The 27,270-nt window shown below is 36.4% G+C and overlaps 1 protein-coding gene across 10 annotated transcripts in view; it reads right to left on the bottom strand.

The window, feature by feature from the left end:
* MYO6 (myosin VI) overlaps nt 1-27,270 on the bottom strand; it is a 109,179-nt gene that overhangs the window by 58,151 nt on the left and 23,758 nt on the right. For 6 of the 10 annotated variants that reach the window (XM_027768235.1, XM_006168327.1, XM_027768242.1 and 3 more), the window contains exons 6-11: nt 25,199-25,254; nt 18,968-19,065; nt 18,293-18,457; nt 13,442-13,522; nt 10,131-10,311; nt 1,901-2,045 (exon numbers count right to left, since the gene is read on the bottom strand). In XM_027768235.1, coding sequence (XP_027624036.1) covers nt 1,901-2,045; nt 10,131-10,311; nt 13,442-13,522; nt 18,293-18,457; nt 18,968-19,065; nt 25,199-25,254 — 726 coding nt within the window. Of the gene's footprint in view, nt 1-1,900; nt 2,046-10,130; nt 10,312-13,441; nt 13,523-18,292; nt 18,458-18,967; nt 19,066-22,730; nt 22,787-25,198; nt 25,255-27,270 lie in introns of all 10 variants that reach the window. The other 4 variants (XM_027768234.1, XM_027768237.1, XM_027768236.1 and 1 more) reach the window with 1 other exon arrangement.

The following is a 27,270-nucleotide window of genomic DNA, read 5'->3' as shown; positions in this document are numbered from 1 at the left end:
AGTAGCATGGTGGTTAAGGCACTGGATCCCACATGGCTGACTTTGTGATTCAAGTCCTGGACCTGGTGCCCTGAATCATGCCAAGCATGAGTGTGTGCATGCCCAAATTCCCAAGAGGAGAATGGAGTAGAAAGGATTATGACGTGGCCAACTACCCTAGGGGGGGATTTCTCACTTCTCTTTCGAAATTTTTCTCTCTGGCAAGTACATGCACCCTAAAACAAAAAGATCTTTAAAAAAAAAAAAAAAAAAAAGATAAGCATGGAGCATTAACAAAGCACCAAAAAGAAAGGTCATATTTGTTTTTTTGGTTTTTGGCTTTTTTAAAAAAATTGATTTTTTAAAATTTTTGTTTGTTTGTTTTTATTTTTATTTGACCAGATAGAAACAGAGTGAGAGAGAGTGTGAGAGAGACAGAAAGTGAGAAAGCAAGCCACCAGGTCTGGGACTCGAGCCATGGTCAGCCATGTGGGAGTCCAGTGCTCTCAACCACCACGCCATCTGCTGGCCCAAGAAAGGTCATATTTGGAAGCAATCTTAAATGCCACATAGGTTAGCCTAATGCTTGATCCTCCCTAAATAATACTTTCCCATGTTATATTTCCTTCAGTGGAATCCTTCCTTGAAGTGAATTTTATGTGGACCCCTATGCACAGAACACACTAAAGACCTGCTTTAGAACACAGTGGAAATGGAGGAAACAATGGCTGAGGACAACCCCTCCTGCGCCTTTCCTCGTCCTGGCATGTCAAAGGAACCATGCTGTAGGACACTGCTCTACAAAACCTTTTCTGGGTAATTCTTTGCAATAAGAATAATCTGGAATTAGCACAGAGTGAGGCTAAGCACAACTTTCTAATATTTCAAAAAATATTAATGGCAGTAAATTTTTCCTAGTGGTTAAAAACTTTTTTAATTTGATACAGAGCATCTGCACTTGCAGCAGGTGGGAGAGCAAGAAAGCGCCTGTCTGGGAGAAATGGCTATTCTGCTGCCCCCTTCTCTATTCTCCTCTCAAGATTTTGGGTACGTACACACACTTGCCTAGTGTTTTTCAAGCCACTGGATCCAGGACTCTAACCAGGCAGTCGGTCACATGGAATCCAGCTGCCTTCACCACCTTGTGCCTGGCTGGCCTGACTAAAAGCTTTTTCAAAATGTTGTGTTAATTTGTCAAATATTTTTCTGAAATCTGGCATTAGAGCTCATCACCTGCCCTATGTAGCACTGACTGAAGGATCTGACTTTTCTTCCTCACAAGTAAAGATTGTTGTGATGCCTCAGAATAAGTCCAAATACTAATTTCATTCTACTACCAAAACAAAAATGCATAAAATATAAAATTTTGAACAGGAAGTATAGATATACCAAGGCACAATCTAAAATTTCTTGATTACTAATTTTAAAAGTACCAGCTAAGCCCTTATTTTCTTGTCATTTGTAATTTTCTCTGTATCTAAAACCTTAAAGATAAGGGCAAGTTCAAGTTGCTGACTATTTTGCTAAAATGGATTCCAAGTTTTAGTATATACCATTTGTATGGAAAATCACCTCAAGAATAAAGTGATCTCTTGCCTAAGAGTCAGAAATTTACACAGTCAACTGTGTTTTTTCATAGTTAGGCAAAAGTTAAGCTCCCTTACCTTATAAATTCCAAATGTATGCTACATAGACAATATGCAAACAGCAGCTTTGAAAGCCTGCAAATCCCCATTTATTTACATGGTAGATATACTGCAGGGCAACGCACAGAATTCCGATCTATTAAGCACAGGTTTTAGAACGTTGTAATGAAAAGAACAAAGGTTGCATAAGGATACATTTTAAAACACATTGTTCTCAAAGATTTTTCCTTGACAAACTCCAAGGCAAAATTTTTCTAATGAGTTAAGAAACTTACTTTATAACTGTTCCTTTGGTGCCCCCTGCTGTTGTCAGCATGACTCTTGTGGTTAAACTTACACGAAGATCATCTTGATCCAAACCCAGTAATTCAGCACAATATTCCAAGGACTGAGTCGATTTACTCTTCAGATTACAGCCACCTAGTGAAAATATATTTTAATTTGAAATCAATAAACATATAAGCCAGATGTTCAAGACTCAATTCTTATAATTGTACTTATATAAAACTATAGAACAGATAAGGTTTATTTATAACTATTAAATATACCTCACTGTTTTACCATCTTTGTCAGAAACCCGTATTACTGAGTTCAACAAGACACCCTCATTCAGGGCAAGCCACGGTATAATCCCTTTAGCCCATCGATACTATATATCCACTGAGTCTTTCCTTTTTGGGTTTTTTTTTTTTTTTTTTTTTGGTTTTTGGGTTTTTTTTTTTTAAGGTTTTTGCCATAAGGTGCATGTGTTCATCAAACAAAGACAAAGAGGGGAAAAGTGAGGAATCACTCCCAAAGGGGATGGCCACACCAAAATTGCTTGTCCTCCATTCTCTTCTCAGCATTTTGAGCACACAGACACATGTGCCTCGCATGATTTGCAAAGCACCAGGTCCAGTCTCTAACCACAGTCAGCCATGTGGGAGTCCAGCACCTTAACCACCATGCCACATGCTGGCACCACCACTGATTGTTTATGAGCACATAAATTAAACAGATTAATGATAGATTAGAATCCTTTATAATATATTAAATTCTTAGTGAAGCATAGTGTTATGTCATTAAAATTCATATAACTCCAGGAACTAGAAGTACTTGTAGGGCAAACACTATAAGACACTTTAGCAGGTGGATTTGAATGTAGTGGTCTGTATGTCCATGTATGTAGACAGACATGATGTGCTCATGTTTCTCAGGAATGAAAGGAGAGAGTAAAGAGGCAACTTATGCTGCAGTATTACTTATACTGCATCCATCATATCTATCGACTTCCTCCTATGAAAGGTGTTTAAGGAAGTATTACATAAACAGTACTTTAGTCTCTGAGCTGATCTGGCTCTACAATTTAAGAGCTGTATGACCTTGAACAAATTAAGTACATTTTTTTTCTGTGCTCAGTTTCCTTAACCATTCACAAGGGATAAAAATTGAACCTATCTAATACGGCTGTTATGAAGATCCTTAAGGTTATACATGTGAATTACTCAGAGCAGGGCCTGGTACAGAATAAGCATTATATAAAAGGGTTAAGTACTATTTATGTTTATATACATAATATATAGTTGTATTTGTTAATATCACTAATATTAAAATAAACACTTTACAAATATTTCAAAGATTAATTTTTATTTTTTTTTTTGGAGAGGTTTTTGCTATAGGGCGCATGTGCTCGCCAGACGAACAGAGACAGAAAGAGAGAGAGAAAGTGAGAAATCACCCCCCGGGGGGATGGCCACACCACAATCCCTTCTCCTCCATTCTCCTCTCAGGACCTTGGGCACGCACGCACATGCACCCGGCATGAGTTTAAGCCACGAGGCCCGGGACTCAAACCGTGGTCGACTACATGGGAGTCCAGCAACATAGCCATTACGCTAACTGCTGGTCCTGAAAGATTAATATTTATAAATTATTTATTCCAAGGCTACCTAACTTCAAAACTAAAAAGAATGTGTGGAAATCATAATGGGACTCTTCCCATGACAATTTAATATTCTACTTAACAGACCAATCTCAGAAGAAATATGAGAAGTATGAAAAATGAAACCTTACAATGATAAGGAGCTATCAGGGCCATTCACTGAGGGAAGAACAGATTTTTCAATAAATGGTACTGGAACAACTGGACACCCACATGCAAAAACATGAAGTTAGACCCTTATCAGTACTCACACTATACACAAAAACACTAACTCAAAATTAATTAAAGACTTAAATATAACATCTAAAGCTATTAAACTTTCAAGGGGAAAACAGGGGCAGCAGGTAGTATGGTAGTTAAAGTTCTGGATTCCCACATGGTCAACTGAGGTTCAAGCTCCATTCTGGCAGCTTGAAAATCATACCAGACCTGTGTGCATGTCCGAAGTCCTGAAGAGAATGACAGAAAAGGGATTATGGCACGGCCATCCCTCCTGGAGGTTGATTTCTCACTTTCCTTCTCTCTGTCTCTTTCCAGTGAGCATGTACAACCTATGGCAAAAACCTTAAAAAAAAAAAAAAAAGAGGAAAACATAGGTAAATCTTCATGATCTTGGAGTAAATCTTCATTTCTTAGATATAGCACCAAAATACACCAAAAAATTTTTTAAATAAATAGAATGGACTTTAACAAAGTCAAAAATATTTTTGTTTCAAAGAATACTATCTAAAAAATGAAAAGAGGGCCAGCCCAATGGCCTAGTGGTTAAGGGAACCAGATCCTACATAACCAAATAGTTGAGACCTAAACTCAGCTGCTTGGGGAGGAAAACAAAACAAAACAAAACAAAAAAACAATGGGTACATATGCACATATGCTCATATTCCCAAGAGGATGCAGAAATGAAGAAGGGATTGTAGCAAGACCATGTCCCATTAGGTGCTGCTATCTTTGCCCACCAACAATGTGTCTCTTTCCAGCAAATTAAATAACTAAATTTAAATAAAGAAAAAAGAAAAAAGTGAAAAGATAACCCACAGAATGGGAGAAAAGATTTATAAATTATATATCTGATAAGGGACTTGTACCTATAACATATACAAGACTTCTACAAGTTGATAAGATGAACACAACCCAATTAATAAATGGGCAAAGGATCTGAAATTTCTCAAAAAATATATATATATATAAACGGCGTGTGTGTGTGTGTGTGTGTGTGTGTATGTAGAAAAGATGTTCAACATTACGAGTCATCTGGAAAACGCAAATCAAAACCACAATGAGGGGGCCAACAGATGACATGGTGGTTAAGATACTGGACTCCCACATGGTCGATCGGGTTCAAGTCCCGGACCCAGTGACTTGAAACTCATGCTGAGCATATGAGCATGCATGTCCAAAATCCCAGGAGAATGGAAGAAAATGGGATTACAACATCGTCAACCCGGAGGGGGTGGGTGTGATTTCTCACTTTTCCTCTCTCTGTCTCTCTCCAGCAAGCACACACGCCATATGGCATAAACCATTAAAAAAAAACACATTAAGATTGCTGTATGTTACTTGGAATCTCTCACATGCTTCCTTGGTATATAACAACGCTAGAGAACAACTGCAATGTATACTAATATTTCTTTTATTTTCTTTCTTTTTTATAAGAAAGATTTTTGCTATGGGGCACGCGCACTTGCCAGAGAGACACAGACAGAGACAGAAAGTGAGAAATAATGCCCAAGAGGGATGGTCACACTGCAATACCTTCTCCTCCATTCTCCTTTTTTAAAGTTTTATTTAACTTTATTTATTCATGTATTTATTTATTTTAATTTGACTAGAGAGGAACAGAGCAAGAGTGAGAGCAAGAGAGAAAAAGTGAGAAAGCAAGCTGCTAGACCTGGGACCTGAACCACAGTAAGCTATGTGGAACTCCAGTGCCCTTAACCACCACACTGCTAGCCGGCCCCACCTCATGGGATTTTGGGGCATGCATGAACATACATCCAGCATGAGTTTTAAGCCACTGGGTCCAGAACTTGAACTGTGGTCAACTATATGAGAATCCAGCAACATAACCATTACACTATCTACTGGTCCCAACATCTGTTAAATTTTCAAAATAAATTTTTCTTTCTCTCCAAAAAAACTAGTAAGAAAAATTTAATGTACACTAAGCCCATACCTAATTTTTTTTTAAATTTTAAACTGGAAGTAGTCTGTATTTTTATTTTACTTTATCGTTTAAAACATTTAACAGTGCCCATCGTGTGCCAGACACAACTATCTGAATTATTTTACAAATGCTTAATTCATTTATTCCTCTTCACAACATGAGGTAGGGTTTATTATTATCTCCAGTTAACGGTGAGAACACTGAGACACGGAAAGGTTAAGTTATTTGTCCAAGGTCACACTGGCAGATAGTATGTGGTAGAACAGTCAGGTTCAAGAGGATGTGCCCTTATCCAGTGGCTATACTGCATCTCACACTACTGATTTCACAGCATCACAGAACATTAAATGTGACAGTCATTAAGACGGTCTGTTTCAGTCTGCTCATTCACCAGATCACAAGGTTCAACAGCTTGAGGGCAATGAGGAAAATTACCACAATCTCCTGAGTCAGTCAGACCTGGTAGAGCCAGGCTGTCAAATCTACTTCAATAACAACCACACACATCACTTAATTTCTGCACAGCTTGCGCTTCCATAAAATGGAATGATGTTTAGATTATGATTATGAAGCTTATAATGAAACACAGAATATGAAGGGTCTTGCATATAAAAGACACATGTTTGTGTCATCTTGCAAAGAAGAAAGAAACCATGACTCAGCCTCCAGAATCTGCCCTTCATGAAAGTCTATTAGTCACTGTTCTATTAAATGGTGCTTAAAGTTCTTCCTACCTCATTGTTGGTATAACATTCTGAAATAATGTACTAAAGCAGGAGTTGACCACCCTTTTTTCCCCAAAAGTACCAGAGAATAAATAGTTTGGCTCTGTAGGACATAGAGTCTCTGTTGTTTCAACTACCTAAACTCTGCCACTAACTATCACTAAAAGCTGGCATAGACTATCAGTGGGTGTGGCTGTGTTCCAATAACATTTCATTTATAAAAACAGCCAGATTTGACCAATGGGCAATAGTTTACCAATCCTTTCAAAGTATATGAGCTTTTATGTATTAAATTGACTAATTAATTGATCCAAGTTTAAATGAATGAACCAGAAAAAATTTTCAAAAAATATCTTAATAGAACATAAAGAATTAATCTGTGTTCCTATTGGAAAAGTACAGTATCAGTTGGAAATTTAAAAAAAAAAAAAAAGAGGAAAACATAGGTAAATCTTCATGATCTTGGAGTAAATCTTCATTTCTTAGATATAGCACCAAAATACACCAAAAAAATTTTTAAATAAATAGAATGGACTTTAACAAAGTCAAAAATATTTTTGTTTCAAAGAATACTATCTAAAAAATGAAAAGAGGGCCAGCCCAATGGCCTAGTGGTTAAGGGAACCAGATCCTACATAACCAAATAGTTGAGACCTAAACTCAGCTGCTTGGGGAGGAAAACAAAACAAAACAAAACAAAAAAACAATGGGTACATATGCACATATGCTCATATTCCCAAGAGGATGCAGAAATGAAGAAGGGATTGTAGCAAGACCATGTCCCATTAGGTGCTGCTATCTTTGCCCACCAACAATGTGTCTCTTTCCAGCAAATTAAATAACTAAATTTAAATAAAGAAAAAAGAAAAAAGTGAAAAGATAACCCACAGAATGGGAGAAAAGATTTATAAATTATATATCTGATAAGGGACTTGTACCTATAACATATACAAGACTTCTACAAGTTGATAAGATGAACACAACCCAATTAATAAATGGGCAAAGGATCTGAAATTTCTCAAAAAATATATATATATATAAACGGCGTGTGTGTGTGTGTGTGTGTGTGTGTATGTAGAAAAGATGTTCAACATTACGAGTCATCTGGAAAACGCAAATCAAAACCACAATGAGGGGGCCAACAGATGACATGGTGGTTAAGATACTGGACTCCCACATGGTCGATCGGGTTCAAGTCCCGGACCCAGTGACTTGAAACTCATGCTGAGCATATGAGCATGCATGTCCAAAATCCCAGGAGAATGGAAGAAAATGGGATTACAACATCGTCAACCCGGAGGGGGTGGGTGTGATTTCTCACTTTTCCTCTCTCTGTCTCTCTCCAGCAAGCACACACGCCATATGGCATAAACCATTAAAAAAAAAACACATTAAGATTGCTGTATGTTACTTGGAATCTCTCACATGCTTCCTTGGTATATAACAACGCTAGAGAACAACTGCAATGTATACTAATATTTCTTTTATTTTCTTTCTTTTTTATAAGAAAGATTTTTGCTATGGGGCACGCGCACTTGCCAGAGAGACACAGACAGAGACAGAAAGTGAGAAATAATGCCCAAGAGGGATGGTCACACTGCAATACCTTCTCCTCCATTCTCCTTTTTTAAAGTTTTATTTAACTTTATTTATTCATGTATTTATTTATTTTAATTTGACTAGAGAGGAACAGAGCAAGAGTGAGAGCAAGAGAGAAAAAGTGAGAAAGCAAGCTGCTAGACCTGGGACCTGAACCACAGTAAGCTATGTGGAACTCCAGTGCCCTTAACCACCACACTGCTAGCCGGCCCCACCTCATGGGATTTTGGGGCATGCATGAACATACATCCAGCATGAGTTTTAAGCCACTGGGTCCAGAACTTGAACTGTGGTCAACTATATGAGAATCCAGCAACATAACCATTACACTATCTACTGGTCCCAACATCTGTTAAATTTTCAAAATAAATTTTTCTTTCTCTCCAAAAAAACTAGTAAGAAAAATTTAATGTACACTAAGCCCATACCTAATTTTTTTTTAAATTTTAAACTGGAAGTAGTCTGTATTTTTATTTTACTTTATCGTTTAAAACATTTAACAGTGCCCATCGTGTGCCAGACACAACTATCTGAATTATTTTACAAATGCTTAATTCATTTATTCCTCTTCACAACATGAGGTAGGGTTTATTATTATCTCCAGTTAACGGTGAGAACACTGAGACACGGAAAGGTTAAGTTATTTGTCCAAGGTCACACTGGCAGATAGTATGTGGTAGAACAGTCAGGTTCAAGAGGATGTGCCCTTATCCAGTGGCTATACTGCATCTCACACTACTGATTTCACAGCATCACAGAACATTAAATGTGACAGTCATTAAGACGGTCTGTTTCAGTCTGCTCATTCACCAGATCACAAGGTTCAACAGCTTGAGGGCAATGAGGAAAATTACCACAATCTCCTGAGTCAGTCAGACCTGGTAGAGCCAGGCTGTCAAATCTACTTCAATAACAACCACACACATCACTTAATTTCTGCACAGCTTGCGCTTCCATAAAATGGAGATAATATCCCCTAACCTTATTATCTTTATGATGTTTAGATTATGATTATGAAGCTTATAATGAAACACAGAATATGAAGGGTCTTGCATATAAAAGACACATGTTTGTGTCATCTTGCAAAGAAGAAAGAAACCATGACTCAGCCTCCAGAATCTGCCCTTCATGAAAGTCTATTAGTCACTGTTCTATTAAATGGTGCTTAAAGTTCTTCCTACCTCATTGTTGGTATAACATTCTGAAATAATGTACTAAAGCAGGAGTTGACCACCCTTTTTTCCCCAAAAGTACCAGAGAATAAATAGTTTGGCTCTGTAGGACATAGAGTCTCTGTTGTTTCAACTACCTAAACTCTGCCACTAACTATCACTAAAAGCTGGCATAGACTATCAGTGGGTGTGGCTGTGTTCCAATAACATTTCATTTATAAAAACAGCCAGATTTGACCAATGGGCAATAGTTTACCAATCCTTTCAAAGTATATGAGCTTTTATGTATTAAATTGACTAATTAATTGATCCAAGTTTAAATGAATGAACCAGAAAAAATTTTCAAAAAATATCTTAATAGAACATAAAGAATTAATCTGTGTTCCTATTGGAAAAGTACAGTATCAGTTGGAAATTTTAATTTATGACCCTAGTAGTTACAGTTACTTAACCTTCAAAAATAAGAGGTTTGGAACCAACAGATGGCATAATGGTTACGTCGCTGGACTCCCATATCTTTGGCTGCGGTTCAAGTACCAGACCCAGTGGCTTAAAAAACAGCAGGTATGTGTTCATGTGTGCCCAACATCCCAAAAGGAGAATGGAGGAGAAGGTATTACAGCATGGCAATCCCCTCTGGGGGGTGATTTCTTGCTTTCTATCTGTCTCTTTCTCTCCAGCAAGCACATGCCCCCTATGTCAAAAACACAGCCAGAGAGAGAGAGAGAGAGAGAGAGGTTTATTCCTATAGATATCACCTTCAAAACAGAGCACATAATGACTGATAATAAAACATCCTTCATTTGCAAGATTCAACCTGTAACACAGCATATTCTAAACATTTTAGGAAACCTGAACTAAACAGATTCAATTTTTGTATGACAAAGAGAGGACAAAAACAAAACAAAACAAAACAAAAACCTGAAGTACTGCCAGCTTCCTCAAAATCGATATTTCCAAGGTGCAGGACTCCAGCTACTACCCGGAACAGATCAAGCTTTTCTTCATCATCCAGCCCAATTTTTTTCATAGCTGTGCACATTCTAATAAAATCTCCATGATCATCTAACAGAGGGTCTTTCAAGGAACCTGCCTTAAGGTACTACAAAATAAGAAAACATCAATTAACTGATCTTTACATTATTTAGTAGACTGAAACTATTACATCAAGTCTATCAATGCACTATATAACATGCAAAAATAAAACTTGTCAATAGAAAACTGTCAGTATTCTAATACACTGAAAAACTGAATGAACAGGACCTCTCTGTACTATTTCTTGCAATTTCATGTGAATCTACAATTATTTCAATCAAAATTTGAATGAAAAAAATGGAATAAGATGTCTTCCCATTAAATTACAATTGTTAACGCTAAAGCATTGTAATGCTAGGATATTAGACAAAGATATAAACTGAGAAAAACAGGAAGTACTATTAGTGGTTGAAATGAATCTATATACACAGAGCAAAAAGAACTGAGGAAGTTATGGGTATGTTAATTAATCTTATTTAATTACTACATAATGTACTATATACATATATCGAAACATTATATTGTATCTAATGTGTTATAGAAAGATATACAATTCTTTTTCAATTAAAAGTAAATTTAAAAAGGTAAATTGTTCATAAAATTTTAAATCTGACAATCAGCATGATACTCTTTCAGATTAGCTACCATAGACTGCACCAATATTAAACAAATATTGTAAATCAATAATAAATTTTGGACTGCTGATTCCATTTCCATGGCCTGAGAGTCATTTTTTAATTTTTTTGTGAAAGTACACATGAAGTAAAGTGTATGAGTAAGCATTATGCTTACTCTAAGAATTTATGCCATGACTTAAAACATTTCAGAATAAATGAAGGAATAGTTTATTTTCTCTTCTAAAAGCACCTGCATCTAATGTGTATTAATTTGTTAGAATCTGCAACAAAAAGGGATGAAGAAGTTCAGGCCTGCAGAAACTAGAAGGAGAAGGATAAAAGTTACTGGACACAGAAAGACTGGCTAGACATTTTCCAGAAGATGAGAGTGAGAGGTTGAACAAACATTAGGTAAAGCATCATCAGAATTATCTGGCCATTAAAGACACCTCTTAGGAGATACATTTTCCTCCCAGTAAACAACGGCTTCCCAGCTAAAACTGCAATTGTTTTACCATAAAATCCCTTAAAATGTTCAATTACATGTGTGAAATTTCTGGAAAATATCTAGATAATGTAATTTAATTTTATTCTTAAAAGAAGCAAAGGAAACAATCACATGCAGCCAAAGTTAACAGAAAACACACATATCATGCAGAATTTTTAGTCTTGCCATTAAATGCTTGCTTCATTTAAAAATGGTTTCTAATGAAATGTAAATGAACATACTTGCTAAATGGCAGACTAAAAATACTGTATTCTCCTAAAAATTGCACACGGCTTAAAAACACTCCAGTGGAATTAGGCAAAGGGTTTAATTAGTTAAAATGATCACCTCATCCTCCTGATAAAGAAGACATAAAAAGTAACATAAACATATTAATCCACTGTTCACCTATATACACACACACTCAATAACGTGAATAAGATTCCTTACGAGATATACTCACTTTAGAATCAGAGCACATTTTCTTCTTTGAAGACTACATGTCATTCTCTGCAGAACAAACTGTTTTTTGTTTTCTCTTTCTACTCAGCTTTTTTTGTGGCAAAAAAATCAAATTTATATTCTTTTTTTTTCTTTAAACAGTTGCAATGGAAATATGTTTCTGTTATCTCAGTAAGGAGAAATTCTAAAGTTTGTGGAGAATAGAACTAAAGTATGGATTTATTTTGGTATAAAAAAATTTTTTAATCCATGCATGATTTTTCATCATACCCATTTTCCTTGAGCATTATGACTTGACTTTCTGACCCCCTCATATAGTCTTATCAAAATAAAATATCATGATAAATATTAATGCTGCTTCTTAAAGTTCTAACCAAGTCTGTAATGTAAGTTTATGATTTATAATTCAGACAGCTAATGTAAAATGATACATAAAATGTCAAACAAAACTTAGCTGCAGACTCATTTAGAATTTGAAATACTAGGAAATTTTATTTGCTTCATGTTCTCTTATGTTAATATATTAAAAACATAATTCATCTCACCTATTTTGAGAGGAATCAAATATATCTGACTCACAAATGTAGGAACATGAAAAGCTGTCTATAACAAAATCTTGTTTCATTAAGTACTCAATATAATTCTTTTAATAAAATAAAGGCAATATTAACCAGGACTTATAATTAATCCTGACTTAATATTTCAAAATTTAAGCACCTGCAGTAAACACAATACCATTTATTACATAAAGATAGCATATTAAAATTTGTAAGTATTGGGAACCAGCAGTTAGCATAAAGGCTATGTCGCTGGACTCCCACGTAGTTGACTGCGGTTCGCGTCCCGGACCCGGTGGCTTAAAACTCACGCCAGGTGCGTGTGCATGCATGCCCAAGATCCTGAGAGGAGAATGGAGGAGAAGGGATTGCGGCATGACCATCCCCCCTGGGGGGTGATTTCTCACTTTCTGTCTCTATGTCTCTCTCTGTCTGTCTGGCGAGCGCACGTGCCCTATAGCGAAAACCTCTCAAAAAAAAAAAATTATAAGTATTGTAGATTTTTAGATTAAGAATCAAATTTTTAAAGTAACAGCTAATTAAATAATTATATCTAATTACTTTTACAAATATTACAATTTAGTTATATTAGCATATACAATTTTATAATATGTATTATAAAAATAGAATGTTTTAAAGAAAATCACAATAATATATAAACATGCTTTCATGAGAGTATTTGTTTATTTTAAGGATTACTTCAGCCTGGAAATAGACAATGAATTATAAGACATATTTCATACTTAATCCCAAGCAGGTATTATGAGGCTAAGTTTCAAAAGTGCTAGAAGAGGATGGGTCTTAAGCAATTCAATACCTTCATACTTGAAAAAGAACAAGAGGGAGAAGTACAGTGAGGCCCAAGCAAGCAAAGAGCCTGCTGCTTCTGTAACTATCAACAATTATAAAGTATAACACAGGGAGACAGACTAAGATGAATATTTAGAATTTTCACATATTACCCTAGAAGTAAGATATCTATCTATTTGGATTCCCAAATAAAACATAAAATATATCTTCAGCATGTTTTATTTCATTAATTATTTTAATTTTTTTAAAAAAAGTTTACCATACCTCAGGACTTTTGCGGTTCTGTAAAATCTGTTTGTCAGTTTCTTTGTTAGCAAAGTATCTAGTGCAGCCTCGGTTTAAATACTATGACAGAGAAATTTAAAATATAATTAACATATATAATCTATATAGAGATACACAGGAAAAAAAACACGACTTACCAAACAGTGCTAACCATAAAGAATTTCTAAGCATAACTTGAACACTGCTTAACCTCTCTATTAAAATAACAGTTTCCTAGGCCCAGTCTTGGTAGTGCAGGTAGCAGTACACTGATCTGCTGCCAGAAACATCACAGCCAACTATGAGCTCAGATCCAAGCCAACATGAAACACCACCAGGTGGATGTGCACCCAAGATCCTGCCTAGAGGGAGACGGGGCAAGGGAATGGCGAAGAGACACAGGTGCCCATCTGTCTCCATAGCTCCTCAGATTCACACACATTTTCTCTCATGAAGGAAATAAAATTAATTTTTTATAAATTGTCTAAATTTTATAAACATTTTATTTCTACTAAACAAGAAATTCTGAAAATCCTAATCCTTGAAAGCAGATGAAACAAAATTATTAGAATAAAAATCAAAATTATAAAAAGCATTCCCATTTTTAAAGGAAAGCAATTGCATGTTTTCTCAGTGTCAAATATCTTTTTTCATGAGACAGTCCATATAGTAAGTGCTACAGATAATAATGAAAATCATCTTCCTACTAAATGTGCCTATGTAGAATCTCAAATAAGGAACTGCATTGAGGTTTAATATTTCAAGTAGTATTTCAAATTCTGAGAAAGAAAGGTTATCGTTGATTTTCTTAATTTCTGATTTTTAGAGTCAGTATTTCAAAACAAGCCTTTCACATTTACTGACAGTTAACAACGACTATCCATAAATTTCAACACTTGCTCTACGGATCAAATAACCAGCGTTTCTTATCTCAGTGATTTACTTGCTTCCCAAAAGACTTTTAAAAGCTAAGTAATTCAAAACATAGAACAAAAGAAGCAGTTGAAAAGAAAATAACATACAGGTCTCAACGAGAATCTATCAGCCACATTTATTCCCACATATTAGAAAGTCAGGAAGGAAGTACACAGAGAATAGGATAAAAAAAACTTTTTTAAACATCTCAGCTTCTTTTAAATCTGTTCACTTTGATTCCATTTTATCAGGATGAACTCCAAGATTAAATACAGCACATTATATATACGTGCACACACAAAGAAAAAGAAAGTAAACTTGAAAAATGTGCAGATAAATTAATAGTTTGATGATCAGCACTTCTATTATTTCTCCTCCATTAGAATGAATTACTAAAATACAGTAAAAAACAGAAAATAATATACATTCAGTTTTTTCTTCTACCCTAGAATCTTTAGGGGGGATTAAAAAGAAGGGAGAGGGGATAATGCATTCTCAATTAACTGTCTCAGAAAAGAGCTCTTAGGATAATAGTAGCTAAAACATAGAGAGCCAAAAGAAATGTCTTTGACAGCAAATGTTTTATCTCTCCACTCTAATCGCTTTGTCAAATACTTGGCTTTTGGACAGCTGGCTCTATTATTAAAACCTAAGAAAAGCATTTTTTTCTTCTAACTTTTCTATCACTAGAAAGCAATTACTATTCCTGCCATCCACTTATTTTCATTCAAGTGTTTTTTTTATATTGAAGGATCTTTGTATGAGTACAGCAAATGCTTCCATTACACAAAATATTTGATAAGTTTGAATAATGCAAGTATTGTAAACCACATGTGTAGTTATTAATACAATGTTTTCAAACAGGCATATCTCCCCAATTTCTTATTTACTAATTCAGATAGGGATTTAAGGAAAAAGAAATGGACAATTTTGGAAGTGTTCACCCTATTGGAGAGTTGTCCTTTGTGTTTACAACCTGATCTATCAGTTAAAACCGGAAGGCTGCACTATGGAAAAACCTGAAGAAATTACCAACACACTTTCGAGTCACTTTAAAGTAAAATTATATGGGTAAGGGATACAAGAGGTGGTTTGTGCCTACACGTGGGAGGAACATCCATAACAGCAGACGTTTTGAACACCATTCCCTACTCCCACCAAGAGAACTCTCCTGAAGAAAGGGAACCACCCCTCCTGGGTCACACTGCAAAGGCAGGAAACTCTGACCTCAGTTTCAGTAGCTGTCTTTTTAGGACGCCTGCTCTTTTGGCAGAATAGACTGTATATTCTGACACAAAAATACTATGCTCCCACATCTCCAAGCAGAAAAAAAGTGCTAGGTTAAGACCTGACTAGTCATGTTGTTTAGTATTGACAAAGCCATATTATTGTTATATGTAATATGATTCATAATGATTTACATTCCTTTTCTTAAAATCCACAGTAGAGAAATGCTTCTTCTATTTTCGTAAAGATAATGCGAGCAACTAACTTTAAATTCCATAAGTTCTAAATGTTGGACATTGCAGAACTATAAAAAGTGAGTTATTTATAAAACACATTAAGACCATGCTTTTACATTTTCAACTACACATTACAAGAAAATGTTTGAAGAAAAAGGAAGCTGTTTGAAAATATACACACATACCGGTAATTAATGTGTGTGTCATGATTCTCAAATGGGGGGATTCCTGCCCAAAGAGGACTGTCAGAATGGGACCAGCAGTTAGCGTAATGGCTATGTCGCTGGACTCCCATGTAGTCGACCGCAGTTCAAGTCCCGGATCTGTTGGCTTAAAACTCACGCCGGGCACGTGTGCGTGCATGCCCAAGATCCCGAGAGGAGAATGGAGGAGAAGGGACTGCTGCATGGCCATCCCCCCTGGGGGGTGATTTCTCGCTTTTTGTCTCTCTGTCTGTCTCTGTCTGGTGAGCGCACGCGCCCTACAGCAAAAAAAATCTCTCAAAAAAAAAAAAAGAGGACTGTCAGAATGACAAAGTTGAACTTTGTACAAACTCCATTCCCTACTTCCCATTCTGTCCCTGTCGTATACTCTAGGCAGGGATACTATTTTCTAGTTGAATTATCTTAACTATCCCCAGTCACCACTTCTTGAAACTACCCTTTTGGATTATGATTCTCAGTGCTCTGCACTTCTCTCAAAACTCCAATTGTGCTGTCTTTATTGAGAACCTTTCACCTGCTCATTCCCATCAACTCCAGTCTGCATCCTAGCACACACTTCTCTACATTATGTCATCTCCTGGACAATCTCGTTTACTTACTGTTGTTGTTCCAACTACCACCAGTGTGCTGATACCCACCAAACCGTGTCACCAGAACAGGAGCTGATTTTCAGCATAGTATGCCCTGCTCTTATAGATATCTCCACTTAGATGATCCATAGGCTCAAAAACTAATCCCATCCTGTAAGCCACAAATGTTTACCTATCCAATTACCCTCCTCAAATTTTTGGAAATTATTCTAACCACCTTCTTTTCCATAGCATATTCAGCCTCCAAGTCCTATCAATTTTACAACCTAGTATTTCATACATCTCCTCCTCGGTAACTCTGCCATTGCTAAATTAATTCAGACACTTTAATAACTCTTACTTTGAATTTTAAATAATTATTTAATTTTACTTATTCATTCAATCGTTTTCATTTGACCAGAGAAAGACAGACACACAGAGAGAAGGAAAGTAAGAAAGCAAGACACCAGGTCCGGGACTCAAACCGTGGTTGGCCATGTGGGAGCGTCCAGTGCCTTAACCACCATGCCACCTGCTGATCCAAAGCTCTTACTTCAACTATAGCTATAGGTTCCTAAGGAGTAGCAACGGTTTCAACTTCTAGTCATCCCCCCTTTTTAACCCCCTGCAGTCATCTTTCCTATTAAAGCCAAAGTGAGGCATAGGTCTGATATACAACTTTTTTCTTAAAATTCTTGAATAACTCCTTACAGAGGTAAGACCAAACTCTCCAACCTTACCTCTCACCACTTCCTGCCTTACTATTTAAGACACCCTTGCCTTCCTTTGCTCATCTTTTTAGGTGTACCAGGAATATCTTCTGTATCATTCTTCATTTAGTTAACACTTGGAAATCCTCCAGGATTCTGATCCAGCAGTCAATTCTTCTAGGAAGCCTTTCTAAAATCAGCTATGCATCTCTGTCTCTTATAACTCAACATAACAGACAAAGAGCGAGTGTGCCCCCTAACACATTCCAAGTTGTTCAGGAGCAGGGACTGAGTCTTATTGTTCTTTTTAATCCTGGCACAATACCTGGCACTCAGGTAACAATAAATATTTGTTGTTGAACTGAATTAAGAAATATAATCGTGTCCTTTATTAATATTAATTCAGTAGTCAAACTTTTTTATAGATTAATCAAAGGTAACTTTAAAGCTAGTACAGAACTATTATAAATTCATAATTGAGTTTAAATTAATATGAGGTTTATGGGACCAGCAGTTGGTGTAATGGCCACATCACTGGACTCCCACGCAGTCGACCGCGGTTCGAGTGCTGGACCCGGTGGCTTTAAACTTATGCCGGGTGCGTGGCCATCCTCCCTGGGGGGTGATTTCTCGCTTTCTGTCTCTCTGTCTCTCTCTGTCTTTCTGGTGAGCACACGTGCACTACAGCAAAAAACTCCCCACAAAAAAAAAAAAATTATACGAGGTTTAACATCTATCCTTTTGTCTATCTTATCCTATTACATACCTCCTCATATAGTTGTATTATAAACTCAGCAGCAGACCTCAACAGTGAGCTCCTCAGTTAAGGAGTCATCCTAACACGTTATAGTTGATTTAATATAAGTTACACACACCTACAACCAGGTATTGAAATCCACGAAAGTAAGTGTTATGACTGAAGGCAATTCAATTTGAAAAATTGTATAAAATTTATTTTCCTCCGACCTACCCGAAAATTATCTGGGGAGCTCAAATGAAGTTTTTCCCTTATATCTTCAGAAGCACCAGCACACAACCTATAAAAGATATGATAATTCCTTTCCTCTTTGCCTTGAACACAGATCCTAGATTTCTCTAGAAGATAATGTGAAACAAATCCTCCAACAACTGAATTCTAAAAAAAAAAGAGAGAAAATGCATTTTTGCATTTAAAGTCTTAAAATATAACTTACCAATGTTAAAATATTTATCTAATAAACATTTTTCAATCAAAGAACTTAAAGTAAAAAGGAAGGGGCAAAGACTGATAACTAAATGCAAGCTTATTCATACAAGTTATCTTTCATTTTAAACATCCTCATTGAGACTCTACCAGATCACCTGAAGTTCTAAACCCCTAGAGAATCAGAACTGACTGTACATTGTACCTCAGCACAGTGCCAGAGAAAATCAGACATACAGCAATACTCAATGCTAAAGTCAAATTCAGTATTTAGGTTATAAATTGTAAAAAGAGGTTTTGTACAGTCAGGATGAACATATTTATTATTCTAACCATTTGAAGTAAAACAGAAAATTAAAGGGATTTACCATAAGTTCACATACAGCACAAATTCTAGCAAGGTCCATGTTATTTTTCACAAATGCTTCTTGAACACACATCTCAAAACTCACTCTCACTTACCTTTTCATTAAAATGTATTTCTACAAATTTTCCAAATCGACTGCTATTATTGTTGCGAACAGTCTTTGCATTTCCAAAGGCTTCTAGGAGTGGGTTAGCTATTGAGAAAGAAATGAAAATACTTAACCAAAAAATTAGCATGAAAGAAAATTACAAACAACATGCACAATATATCTCCACCTGTTAGTAAAAACATATGTGGCTAAAAAAAAATTCTCAAAAATATTAACATAGAGGAATTCACATAATATCAAATTCCACAATATTATGGACTATTCATTACATTCAGGCACTATAAAATTTCATAAATTAGAAAATTTACTCAAATACATATATATACATATATATATATACATATATATATGTATATATATATAAAGAAAATGTAAATGTTACAGAAAAAACTGTTAAAAAGTCAGTTGGTTATAAAACTTATAAGTCAACCTATATGGCGAGAGAAAGTCATTACTTGACTTACTCTTCCAAAATACTTTATATATGAACGTAGCCTCCAGATTTAACATTTTACATGCATATGCAATAAAATTTAACAAATTAAGAATTTATAAACTCTCAGGACCAGCAGCTAGCATAAGGACTATGTCACTGGACTCCCGTGTAGTCAACCATGGTTCGAGTCCTGAACTAAGTGGCTTAAACTCATGCTGGGCGCGTGTGCATGTGTGCCCACGATCCCGAGAGGAGAATGGAGGAGAAGGGATTGCGGCGTGGCCATCCCCCCGGGGGGTGATTTCTTGCTTTCTGTCTCTCTGTCTCTCTCTGTCTCTCTGGCAAGTGCACATGCCCTGTAGCAAAAGCCTCTCAAAAATAAAGAATTTATAAACTCTCTGGGGCCGGTAGGTGGTGTAGTGGTTAAGGGCACTGGACTCCTACATGGCCGACCGCAATTCGAGTCCCGGACCTGGCGGCTTTCTCTCTCTCTCGCTCGCTCGCTCACTCCCTCTCACTCTGTCCCTCTCTGGTCAAATTAAAATTATTAAATAAAAACAATAATAAATAAAGTTAAATAATTTGTTAAAAAATTTGTAGACTCCTCTAAGAAAGAATCCCAAAAGAATAATTTCTAAAGACTCAATGAAAATATGTAACATCTTAATTGTTGGTATTTTATAATCTCACACACACACATACACACACACACACTTCATGCCTAGATAAGGGTTACTATAGTTTATTCTTGTACCAACTCACCAAAGTCTCAACTATAAACCCACCAGATTAGTGTTAATCTTAGATATTCTCCATCAACAACTTCAAACTGCTTGATAATGTTTACTATTAGAATATTTCTTATGAAGCTTTTTGAAGTTCATTACTTATATTCTGCCCACAGTAGAAAGCTAAACTAGGCTCAAAACTAGTTTAAGGGCTATACCATTGCATTCCATTTGCCACAATAAGAAAGAAATACTAGCATGTGTGTGTGTGTATGTATCACTTTTCAGGTGGGCAAGGAAACTGAGACCAATATAGTCAATCAACTCTCAGAAGATCACATGACTGACTGTTGACAAAAGGAGAACTCAATTTCTGGTCTCTTCAATTCTCTTACTGATGATCTATTTGTTTTTCCCGAATAATTTAATATAATAAAATATCCCAAAATAGAGTAGGAATCTCCCCAACAGAAAATTTTATTAAAGCTAATAATAATATTGCTGTTCTAAAACCAACAACCAAACTTCCATTAGAATGGCATCAAAAGATTCCATGGCTTTCCAGTTACAACTATTACTCTCAATTAAGGGGCTCTGGAAACATTTGGAATAATACTCTCCAACTTTCCTCAATTACAACACATACTATATGGTGCACAGCACAGTGCCACAGAAGAAACCAGGCTTATATCCAGTTCTCAAGTGAATTTGCACCTCAAGTAAACAAATTAGAATACTGTTTTATTTTTATTAAAGTAATCCATAATTTGTTCTTAATTTATTCAATTCATTAAAGTAAGGTACTTCATTATCAATAAAGTAATACTTATACCTGAATGTGTTACAACACCACACTGAAAACTATAAATAAAACTAGAAAATTCTTTATTTAAAAAAAAAGTTGAGGTTGGTAGGTGGCATGATGATTAAGGCACTAAACTTCCACATGGCTGACCACTGTTCGGGTCCTGGACCCACTGGCTTGAAAATTATGCCAGGTGCACATGCATATGTGGCCAAAAATCTCAAGAAGACAATGGAAGAGAAAGGACTGTGGCGCAGCCAACCCTTCTGGGGTTGATTTTTCATTTTCCCTGTCTTTGGCAAGCATGCATAGCCTATAGTTTTTCTTTTTTTTTTCTTTCTTTTTTTTTTTTTTTTTTAAAAAAAAAAGCAAGCCTGGGTTTGAAATCTTAGTTCCTCACTTATAAGTTACATGATGATCTATGGTAAGTTACTTAAACTCTTATTACTACCTCAGTTTCCATCTTTTAGGCAGGAATAAAATAGTACCTCCTTAATTCTGTGAAGATTTAAATTAGGTAATAGAGAGGCCGGCAGGTGGTGTGGTGGTTAAGGGTGCTGGACATGGCCAACCATGGTTCGAGTCCCAGACCTGGAGGCTTGCTTGGCTTGCTTTCTCACTTTCTCTCTCTCTCTCTCTCTCTCTCTCTCTCTCTCTCACTCCCACTCCCACTCCCACTCCCACTCCCACTCTCACTCTGTCCCTCTCTGGCCAAATTGAAATAAAGTGAAATAAGTAAATTAAATAAATTCAGTTAAAATAAAAATTGATTCTTTAAAAAATAAATAAATAAAAATAAATTAGGTAATAGGATTCAAACAAATCAGACAGTGCCTAATACAACCAGCATACAGTAACATTACCATCATTATTAAAATACTTACTGAGTGAGGGAAGAGATAAAAGAAGAGGAGAAAAAGTGTCCACAGAGGTCTGGACACCTCAAAGAACTACAAGGAAACCCATACAACAAGAGCATTAAGATGTCAGGGGAAACATGACTCAAGAACAGACCAGAAGAAGCAAAAGCTAGACTACACAGCAATGGCGGAGAGGGTATGGATTGGGGGCATGGCTGGATCTGGAGACCAGCATGAAGCCATTAAAAGTTTTAAGGCAAAAGAGATCATTTAACTTCTACACAAAGACTCTAGTGAGAAGCACATACATGGGGAAGCCAGAGAGGGGTCTAAAGATACAGGAGGGAGGCACGATTCAACATGAGGATGACCTAAACGAGTAGTATTCAAGCTGAGGTGTGAGACTTTCTTGTAGTGTTGGTGACCATGAGCACAAATGTCTTCTGAGAAGATGTTTTAGGAGGTAAGCATAGATGGCATAAAGAAATCAACAGACACAATCTTGCCTTCCAAACATATTCTTTTGTTAAAGCATCCTCCCACCAAAGAAGCACCTTAATATCAAATATCCCTTCTTCTTCTTCTTCTTTCCCTCTTTACAAAAAACAAGGTCCATAAAGCATATAGGAAGCTAAATAGTTTCCTGTATTTCTTGCACTTATTCAACAGATATTTATACTATGTATAAATATTCTAGGGGCCTGGAATATGAAATAAAAATCTCTGCTCTCTTAGTGCTTACATGGGGTGGATGTAGGGGGAGACAGTACTACTGAGTAAAATGAGAAGATGATATCTAAGGAAGATTTACAGGAGATGGGAGTCTTCTGCATCTCTGTGAACAGTCTAGACTAATGCAAGAATTCTTGTAAGATAATTTCAGCACATGACTAACAAGAGAAAATAAAAATGAACAATACCTTCAACAATTCTATCATCAATATCTTGACCTGTTCCATAGGATTCAGTTAGATATCTATTAAAAAATATAGAATAAAAAAACAATTTGAATGACAGAATATTGCATGCAATACATTCATAAATTTACTAATATTTATTACAAGTAAAACCTGATCATTATAACTTTTAAAATTATAAATTTGTGTTTAAATACACCGATCCTATTATAGCTTTATCAATTTATTTAGAATTCTATTCGGATTGCAGCTAACATCTACATTAGTAAATGCTTTTAAGCTGTTTTGGGAGATGTTCTAATTTTAAACAACTGTTTGGTAAAATATACACATTTCACAAGGGAACCTTTATCAAATACGTAAGATTCTAAAGCCTGTGGTGATGAGCTTATTAATTTAGTATTTATGGCTACAGCAAATACAACAATCTGCCACTTAGCAATTAGGAAGTTATCCCACTTCATGCTGTTACGCCGAAAGAGAAAACATAATGGAACAAGTATTTGACTGAAACATTTCAAATCAAATAACAATTCTTTATTAGCATCATAAATTTACTGTTCTTTAACTTTTTTCCCCATATTTAACAGATTCACCAAGTGGCTTTTACATACAGGAGAAGAGTAAGAAATTGGAATTCTAAGAGGGAACCCTCATGTAACTTGAATTATATCTACATAATAAGTTGGCTTTCTATAAAGTTGTTATATACATATACGTAACAAAGAGCAAAATTTCAAAAAGGTCCCTTAGGAGGTAATCAACTGAAACCTGTAATAAGATGGGAACAACACTGGTGGAAATTCAGAACGTGCTGCTCCTGGAGGCAGCGTCTCCCCTAGATTTAACCTCCTTGGATATGTAAATTAAAACAAAGAGTGGGAACCAGCAGTTAGCCTAATAGCTATGATGGCTATGTCGCTGAACTCCCATATCGTCAACCACAGTTTGAGTCCCGGACCCAGTGGCTTAAACTCACGCCAGGTGCATGTGTATGTGTGCCCAAGATGCCAAGAGGAGAATGGAGGAGAAGGGATTGCAGCGTGGCCATCCCCACCGAGGAGGGGGCTGATTTCTCGCTTTCTGTCTCTCTGTCTTGCTCTGTCTTTCTGGAGAATGCACGTGCCCTATAGCAAAAAACTCTGGGGGGAGAAAAGTGTGGAGGGTTCAATGTGATGACAGTAAAGAAAGAATAGGTGTGGAGAGTTCAAACTGAGGAAACTGATTCTCTTAAGCAAAAGGTAAAAAACTGTTTCAATCATACTAACGGCAGAAATGTTCACGGCGGGGCGTGCTTGTGTTGTTTTCTCTCTCTCTCTCTCTCTCTCTCTCTCTCTCTCTCTCTCTCTCTCTCACTCCCACTCCCACTCCCACTCCCACTCCCACTCTCACTCTGTCCCTCTCTGGCCAAATTGAAATAAAGTGAAATAAGTAAATTAAATAAATTCAGTTAAAATAAAAATTGATTCTTTAAAAAATAAATAAATAAAAATAAATTAGGTAATAGGATTCAAACAAATCAGACAGTGCCTAATACAACCAGCATACAGTAACATTACCATCATTATTAAAATACTTACTGAGTGAGGGAAGAGATAAAAGAAGAGGAGAAAAAGTGTCCACAGAGGTCTGGACACCTCAAAGAACTACAAGGAAACCCATACAACAAGAGCATTAAGATGTCAGGGGAAACATGACTCAAGAACAGACCAGAAGAAGCAAAAGCTAGACTACACAGCAATGGCGGAGAGGGTATGGATTGGGGGCATGATCTTGAGAGCAGCATGAAGCCATTAAAAGTTTTAAGGCAAAAGAGATCATTTAACTTCTACACAAAGACTCTAGTGAGAAGCACATACATGGGGAAGCCAGAGAGGGGTCTAAAGATACAGGAGGGAGGCACGATTCAACATGAGGATGACCTAAACGAGTAGTATTCAAGCTGAGGTGTGAGACTTTCTTGTAGTGTTGGTGACCATGAGCACAAATGTCTTCTGAGAAGATGTTTTAGGAGGTAAGCATAGATGGCATAAAGAAATCAACAGACACAATCTTGCCTTCCAAACATATTCTTTTGTTAAAGCATCCTCCCACCAAAGAAGCACCTTAATATCAAATATCCCTTCTTCTTCTTCTTCTTTCCCTCTTTACAAAAAACAAGGTCCATAAAGCATATAGGAAGCTAAATAGTTTCCTGTATTTCTTGCACTTATTCAACAGATATTTATACTATGTATAAATATTCTAGGGGCCTGGAATATGAAATAAAAATCTCTGCTCTCTTAGTGCTTACATGGGGTGGATGTAGGGGGAGACAGTACTACTGAGTAAAATGAGAAGATGATATCTAAGGAAGATTTACAGGAGATGGGAGTCTTCTGCATCTCTGTGAACAGTCTAGACTAATGCAAGAATTCTTGTAAGATAATTTCAGCACATGACTAACAAGAGAAAATAAAAATGAACAATACCTTCAACAATTCTATCATCAATATCTTGACCTGTTCCATAGGATTCAGTTAGATATCTATTAAAAAATATAGAATAAAAAAACAATTTGAATGACAGAATATTGCATGCAATACATTCATAAATTTACTAATATTTATTACAAGTAAAACCTGATCATTATAACTTTTAAAATTATAAATTTGTGTTTAAATACACCGATCCTATTATAGCTTTATCAATTTATTTAGAATTCTATTCGGATTGCAGCTAACATCTACATTAGTAAATGCTTTTAAGCTGTTTTGGGAGATGTTCTAATTTTAAACAACTGTTTGGTAAAATATACACATTTCACAAGGGAACCTTTATCAAATACGTAAGATTCTAAAGCCTGTGGTGATGAGCTTATTAATTTAGTATTTATGGCTACAGCAAATACAACAATCTGCCACTTAGCAATTAGGAAGTTATCCCACTTCATGCTGTTACGCCGAAAGAGAAAACATAATGGAACAAGTATTTGACTGAAACATTTCAAATCAAATAACAATTCTTTATTAGCATCATAAATTTACTGTTCTTTAACTTTTTTCCCCATATTTAACAGATTCACCAAGTGGCTTTTACATACAGGAGAAGAGTAAGAAATTGGAATTCTAAGAGGGAACCCTCATGTAACTTGAATTATATCTACATAATAAGTTGGCTTTCTATAAAGTTGTTATATACATATACGTAACAAAGAGCAAAATTTCAAAAAGGTCCCTTAGGAGGTAATCAACTGAAACCTGTAATAAGATGGGAACAACACTGGTGGAAATTCAGAACGTGCTGCTCCTGGAGGCAGCGTCTCCCCTAGATTTAACCTCCTTGGATATGTAAATTAAAACAAAGAGTGGGAACCAGCAGTTAGCCTAATAGCTATGATGGCTATGTCGCTGAACTCCCATATCGTCAACCACAGTTTGAGTCCCGGACCCAGTGGCTTAAACTCACGCCAGGTGCATGTGTATGTGTGCCCAAGATGCCAAGAGGAGAATGGAGGAGAAGGGATTGCAGCGTGGCCATCCCCACCGAGGAGGGGGCTGATTTCTCGCTTTCTGTCTCTCTGTCTTGCTCTGTCTTTCTGGAGAATGCACGTGCCCTATAGCAAAAAACTCTGGGGGGAGAAAAGTGTGGAGGGTTCAATGTGATGACAGTAAAGAAAGAATAGGTGTGGAGAGTTCAAACTGAGGAAACTGATTCTCTTAAGCAAAAGGTAAAAAACTGTTTCAATCATACTAACGGCAGAAATGTTGAGAATGGAATCTAGGTATTGGGTTTTGAAAAAACATTCCTAGATTCCCCTTTGCCAAATGAGCACTGGCCTCCTCCAGGATCTTCATGCAAATAACATTTCAGAAATGACTTTCAACAATCTACAGATTAGCTTCTTTTTTTTAAGAGATATTTTTGCTATAGGACACGTACACTTGCCAGAGAGACAGAAAGCGAGAAACCACCTGGAGGAGGGGGATGACCATGCCACAATCCCTTCTCCACCACTCTCCTCTCGGGATTTTAGGCACTCATGCATATGCACCCAGCATGAGTTTTAAGCCACCCAGGTCCAGGACTCAAACTGCAGTGGCCATGTCAAAGTCCAATAATGTAACCATTATGCCATCTGCTAGTCTCAGATTAGCTTCTATATAACATGTGTATTCCTTACAAGTGACAGTAACCAATACAAATTATATAATAAAGTAGGCAAAGGTATTAAAAATCAACTTTTTAGGGGCCAGGTAGTATCATATTGGTGATACACTGGATCCACCCAAGGAAAGTCTTGGGTTCAATCCAGGAACCTCCCTGAGCACACTGGTTGCATGTGTGCAGTCATGATACAGGCCAGCTGAGCATTTGTGGATGGAGGTAAGAAGTCCCCTTGGGGTACTGTCTCTCTGCTTCTCTCTCATACAGAATGAAGAAATTAACATTTTTAAAAAGTCGACCTGTTGGGAACCAGCAGTTAGCGAAATGGCTATGTCGCTGGACTCCCACGTAGTCGACCGCCGTTCGTGTCCCAGACCCGGAGGCTTAAAACTCACGC

This window comes from Tupaia chinensis, unplaced genomic scaffold (genome assembly GCF_000334495.1).
Source record: "Tupaia chinensis unplaced genomic scaffold, TupChi_1.0 Scaffold145685_1, whole genome shotgun sequence".
Taxonomy (NCBI): Eukaryota; Metazoa; Chordata; class Mammalia; order Scandentia; family Tupaiidae; genus Tupaia; species Tupaia belangeri.
Note: the sequence above shows the minus strand (reverse complement) of the source record. Positions and strands in the feature narration are given on the sequence as shown.